At 35.6% G+C, this 6,586-nt stretch overlaps 1 protein-coding gene across 1 annotated transcript; it reads right to left on the bottom strand.

Annotated features, from left to right (window-relative positions):
- Positions 1–293: 293 nt before the first annotated feature.
- Positions 294–1,265, bottom strand: LOC129622082 (olfactory receptor 4F3/4F16/4F29-like). The gene has a single exon (XM_055538997.1). It carries the CDS (start codon positions 1,263–1,265, stop codon positions 294–296), a length of 972 nt encoding a protein of 323 aa, XP_055394972.1.
- Positions 1,266–6,586: the final 5,321 nt, after the last annotated feature.

The raw sequence follows: 6,586 nt of genomic DNA, 5'->3' as shown, positions 1-6,586 counted from the left end.
GACAGATTCTCCTGTCCAAAGGCCTTAAAGAAGGATTCCATGTTTTGTATGTGTAAAAATTACTCCATATAAATATTATTCCTTAGGAACAGAGGCTCAAGATCACTGTAAACTTTGAAAATACTTCATATGTAATTCCTTTTCTCTTTTCAGAAGTGAATGTCCCTCCCTTCTAAGTGAAAGACAAAATAGATTCTACATCAGTGTGCTTAGAAAATCAAAGTAGGATGAAGAAAAGATTTTCTCTTGAGTTTGGCCACAAATAATTAACATCAGTAATCAACAAAGGCTCTTCACAATACAAGCATCACTTCAGAGATCTTTCTATAACTCACTAGCTGTCTGCATACCCTCCTCATTGCCACCTTCATTTCTTGATTCCTGAATGTGTAAATAACAGGATTCAGGAGAGGAGTGAGAACTGTATCAAAGATGGCCAGAAACTTATCCAGGGGTATAGAGGGAGAAGGCCACGTGTAGACAAATATCAAAGGACCAAAGAACAAGACTACTACAGTGATGTGAGCTGAAAGTGTGGACAGAGCCTTGGATGAAACTGCTGAAGACTGTTTTTGAACAGTGAGAATGATGATAATGTAGGAAATGATCAGAATGAAGAAGGAGCCAACAGAGATGAATCCACTATTGGCTGTGATCATGGACTCTAGTTGGTATGTGTCTATGCAGGCAAGTTTGATGAACCGAGGAAGGTCACAGTAAAAAGTATCTAACACATTAGGGCCACAGAAGGGTAATTTTACCACAAAAGCTAGTTGAACCATTGAATGGGTAAGGCCAATCATCCAGGCAGCCACTATAAAGAAAACACACATCCTTGGGCTCATGATGGTCAGATAATGGAGAGGCTTACATATGGCAACATATCTATCAAAGGCCATGGCAATGAGCAGCACCATCTCCACCCCACCGATGACATGGATGAAGAAGATCTGAGCAATGCAGCCTCCAAAGGAGATGACTTTATGCTTTCTGAAAAGGTCATATATCATCTTGGGAGAAGTGACAGAAGAAACTCCTAGGTCAATGAAGGAGAGGTTGGCCAACAGAAAGTACATGGGAGAGTGTAAGTGAGGGTCACAAGTCACAGTGAGTATAATGAGGGAGTTTCCCATCATGCTTGCCACATAAAATGTGGAGGAGAACACAAAGAGGAGAGGTTGTATTTCCCAGGAGTTGGTGAGTCCCAGGAACAGAAACTCTGATACCACAGACTGATTTGCTCCATCCATGGACTTTGTTAGCATTGCTATCTAAAGGAGGACAAAAGGAGCAAGTGTAAATTATGGTAATACTGAAGAAAAAAGGTCAAACTTGTGCAACTTATTTCAACTTTAGCATTAAAACTGACCTAGTATACTAATGGCCTTTAAGTGTCATTACACAGAAAAATTAGTTGTTCTTATGTGAGGTTGTTCTTATCACCAACTTGTCTCTGCAGTTAACACCTTCTGCTTCCTGTCAGGGTTGATGCCCTAATATTAGTCATGACATACAAGATGGTCAGCACGAGTAAGAGGAAGTCAACCCCCAAACTTTTGATTTTGCATTTAAAACTATCATGTTATGACCCCAGTTCCACTAAAGTAAGAGGTGGATACAGGGAGGTGCAGGTCCATAAACTGTCTTTCTAGTTTGCTCATTGAGGCACAGAATTTATGGATACTTAGAAACTTCTTTAGCAATCTGACGTTACAGTGACACTCAGGTTTCTGATTTTGTTTGTTTCCCGAAGAAATAGTCCATGGAAGACTACAGACTAAAGAAAAGTCCTTCAACAAAGGTAATTTGAGAAACACTGCTTAGGGTACTGAGAACATGATTTGAAAATTTTAAAGCTATGAAATGTGTAACATAGTGAAATCCAGTTTGTACAAGTCTTGATATAAGGTCTTATCACATTATTTTGTAATTATTTATTCTTACTTAGAGATATATCCTAGCTTAGAAAAGAAAATAATGTTTCTGGATTTAGATTACAAAGATATATACATATATAATGTTCAGCCACTGACAGCTTTATCTTGGGTGAGTTACTTAAACTCTTTGAGCCTCAGTTTATTTATCTATGAAATCATAATTAGTAAAATAATTAATGTATATTAATCATATGGTAGTACTAAGCATTCAGTAAGTGTTATGCTTCTATTTATTTCAACTGCCCTGATAGCACTCAACACTGTGGAGTGAATGAATAATAAAATAAAAAATATTGACCCACAGGGACCTTCAAACTTTCATATCACAAAATATATTTCAGTAAATAATTAAAAAGAATATAATATTCAAATCCTATTAATTATATTAATTATCTTCTACAAGTTTAATTCCTTTGCTCTCAAAGAACACTGTGTATATTAGTAATAACACCATAAATGTAATTTATTATTTGTTTCTCTTTCCCAACTAGGCTGCAAGCTACATGAAATTATGGACCATATCTGTCTTCTTCATTGCAATGAACCAAAAACTTAGAATCACAAATATAGATTTGCTGAAAAGGTAAATTAAATGTATTTACTCTGGTTAGAGACTGATTATGTGAAGAAAGATGGACTCTGTGGGAGAGGGAGAGGGTGGGAAGATTTGGGAGAATGGCATTGAAACATGTAAAATATCATGTATGAAACAAGTTGCCAGTCCAGGTTCAATGCACCATACTGGATGCTTGGGGCTGGTGCACTGGGACGACCCAGAGGGATGGTATGGGGAGGGAGGAGGGAGGAGGGTTCAGGATGGGGAACACATGTATACCTGTGGCGGATTCATTTTGATATTTGGCAAAACTAATACAATTATGTAAAGTTTAAAAATAAAATTTAAAAAAAAAACAAACAAGAAAAAGAAAATTTTGCATAAAGGAAAATGAAAATAGGGAATAGGATTAAAATTAAAGTTTTCAATCTAGTGACAGAGACTAGTGAACTCAATGAGGTCAACTTCAGGAACTGTTGTAGCCACGCGTTCCGGGAAACAAACTCACTCAGAAGGACAATACAGATAGTGGAGTCCAGTTTATTCCACCGGCGGGCCCAAGGTAGAGTCTCCTCTTAGCCAAGGACCCCGACCAGTTTTTGTGAAAACCTTATATACCCTGACTGTATGTGCACAAACCCACCTCCCCAAATTCCCTGACAATCAAAGTTAACCCATGATTCATTTGCCTTAAGCCTAGGTAGTTAACAGTGGACAATTATCAATAAGCCTGTGGTCATACCCCAATAAGCATAATAGAATATATGATTATATTCGGTCGCACAGATAATTAGGATAGTCTTTTAGAGACGGAGAGCCCTGGGGTTCTTCCACCTGGGTCGGGGGTGGGGGTGGGGGTCTGGTTTTCCAGTTGGTATGTCGTTTCCATAGATACTGGGCATATAGCTCAAAGTCCACAGTCAGACCCAAGATGGAGTTCTGATTGCAAGATAAATCCTGTCCTGTTTCCTCCTTCAGAACTATTGATAAAATCAATATCCTTTATTTATGAAAATCCCTAGTCATTATAGATTAGGAAATAAATACCTAAATATGTAAAATAACTTGATCCAAACCCTAAGTTTACTTAGTGTTAGCACTTATACTAAAACCCAAATCTACTGACTCCAAGATGAGTCCTATTTTCTGTTTATTTTTTCTGTAATCATGACTTTCTGAGGATACAGTTTCAACAAAAACATGTGACAGAGTGATAGTAGAAACTGTTGAGGAAAGATAAGCCCCTATTATAGCTGATGACAGTCATTTATTATCAAGCTGGTACCTGCTGCCTTGGTCTTCATGATTAATTACCTCCAACAACTTTCTATCACTAATTAATGTAGTTCAGTGTCCTGGGAAACTTGGAAGCTTGCTAAAACATTTGTTTTTACTCTACTTGTCCAGGAAAGTACTCTTATTTGGAACATAAGGCTTTTTGGATGAACTCATGATAGAAAATGCCAGCTTAATTTGTTCTACTCAACCTCTCTATCTCCTGAGGGGCCTCAGACACCATAAGAGAATCATTATCACCTAACCACTCAAAAGTCTCCATAAATTTGCCTGTATTCAATTTCTACCTCCTTAAGAAATCATTCTAATTCCTCCAACCTGAGTAGTTTTCTGCTTCTAATGTTTCCTTTTAACTCCCTCAATAAATTATAGGGCTATTCTACAACTATATTTCTTTATAAGCACCACAGTAGAGGAATTAACAAGTCTTCAGTAAAATGCTTGAGTGCCTCATTCTAGTCAAAGTATATTGAAGTTAATTATCAATCTCAATGTGGAATCAGGGACAACAGACTCCATTTGGGACTTGGTGTTAAATAGACTGATTATATGATTTCATTATTCTTTGACTTCATCTCAATTTAGCTCTTATCATATTCTATAACAACTGTTTCTATTATTTTTAAAAGAAGCTGCATGGGATAATGAAATGAGTATAGGCTTTGATATCTGAAAAATTATATTTCACCTTCTGTCACCTAATACTTGGTGACTTTGGTAACATACATTTCATATCTGACCCCTTTTCCCATTCGTAGAATGGAGAAAATGAATGTCTTTCAGAACTGGGAATGTGAGACAATATTTGTCATCAAATCTAATTAATTTCTCTTCTTTAATGTCTCTGGTAATGAAAGTAATATATATATATATCTCCACAATGAGGTTATATATAAGTAAATTGTAAGTTAATACAGTGAAATGAAATGAATCATTTGGAAAGTAAACTAAATAAACCAGATTTATATTTATCATCATGAAAAACTCAAATATTTTATATTGAATGAAAAACATAAAATTCTATACTAATATAAATATCATTTTATATGTTTCAAAACATTATTGAATATAAATATATATAGATGCAATAGAAAGTTTGAACAAGAATGCTATACAACAATGTCAGAATAGTGATGTTCTCTGAGGAGGAAAAGAGAGGAATCTGATAGGATGAGTGATTTCAATTTTACTTGCAATGATATCTTCTCAAAACAAATTTGTTAAATAACAAGGTCCATTAATCTTGAAATTAAATACCCAATCATACAGTTTTGGGTACTTTTTAAATGAGTGAAATATGTCAGAATTTCTTTTTTTAATTTAATGCATTTGCCATGGATCCATTCCTTTCTCTTTTCATTAGTTCTACTTTCATCAGTTCTCTCTACATCTTTCACAAAAATCTCACCAGAATTCTCTTCTCTTTCAAGTACTTTCCCTTCCAACAAAAATACATCAATTCTCAAAACAGATCCAATCATATTGTTAAAAATTTAGTGTGTCCCTTTTTGCCTTCATGTAAACCACAAAGTTCTAACAGAGCAGTCAAAGTCCTCTGGAGTCTGGTTCTTTTCAACCTCATTTCCTGTCTCCTTTTCCTGCTTCTTTTCTTACACTCAATGATCCAGCAACACTTGTTTATTATCTGAAAATGCCACACATTGTATATTCTTCCATGTCTTTAATTATACAGGTTCTTGTCCACCAACTCCCTTTCCACCATCTCCACGCACTGCTCACACCGGAAATTAAACACATGCTATAATGTTTAGACTCCCTTTTTTAACCAACTCTTCACAGTCTAAGCAGATTCATACCTTTTTAATTTTTGTTCCCATTCATAACTCTTTATTCATTATCTAAACCACCATTTATTGCATTACACTATGCTTAGTTTTTATATAAATGATTGAGGGTTAGAACTGTGCTCACACTCTCTTGCAAACTCAACTGCTAACAAACATTCAGAATAAAAAAGGGAAGGAGGGAAACACTAAAAACATTGTCTTGGCAAAATTTTGCTAAAGGTTTCAATGATACAAAAGTGTAAAAGTGTTAGTTGTTCAGTTGTGCCCAACTCTTTGTGACCCCATGGATTTAGCCCCCAGACTCCTCATCCATGGAATTATCCAGGCAAGAATACTGGAATGGGTTGCCATTTCCTCCTCCAGGAGATCTTCCTGACCCAGGGATCGAACCCAGGTCTCCTGCCCTGCAGGCAGAATCTTTACTGTCTGAGCCACCAGTGAATCCCCCTTCAAGGATTTGGCAAATATAATAATTGCAATCTTATCTTCCTATATTGGGGCTATCTTTAAGATAGCCTCCATATAGGAAGATAAGATTGCAATTGAAAAAGAAATAGGAATACAGATTATATAGTTATAACATAATAATTCAACAAAGATAAAAGATAATATAATTAAATGATTGAAAACCATAAAAATATAGCTGCTTTGTGTATCTATGGCAGGAGTTTAAAAAAAACTGATAGTTTTGAAGAGACAGAAGAAAACAGAAACAGATTATAAAAATGAAGGAGGATTAAGGAAAAACGAGTAGCCCATGTCAAAAAGAAGGGAGATAAGGCAAGTATGTGTATAATGACAAAGAAAGACAAAGTCCACTTTAAATGAAGTAAATGGTAGCTTATGGGATATGAGTTATATTAGTTTCTGGGCCCATTCTGCAGAATTTTTTAATTATAACAACTTTTAGTACCATGTCTACAGGTATCTTTTAAGTACTCAGTCTCTTTGAAGACTTTATCCATATGCCTATACTAGTAACACACATC

Source organism: Bubalus kerabau, chromosome 10, assembly GCF_029407905.1.
Source record: "Bubalus kerabau isolate K-KA32 ecotype Philippines breed swamp buffalo chromosome 10, PCC_UOA_SB_1v2, whole genome shotgun sequence".
Taxonomy (NCBI): Eukaryota; Metazoa; Chordata; class Mammalia; order Artiodactyla; family Bovidae; genus Bubalus; species Bubalus kerabau.
Note: the sequence above shows the minus strand (reverse complement) of the source record. Positions and strands in the feature narration are given on the sequence as shown.

Excerpts from the sequence above, each read along its gene's own strand:
- LOC129622082 (XM_055538997.1), bottom strand. The coding sequence starts at position 1,265 with ATGCTAACAAAGTCCATGGATGGAGCAAATCAGTCTGTGGTATCAGAG.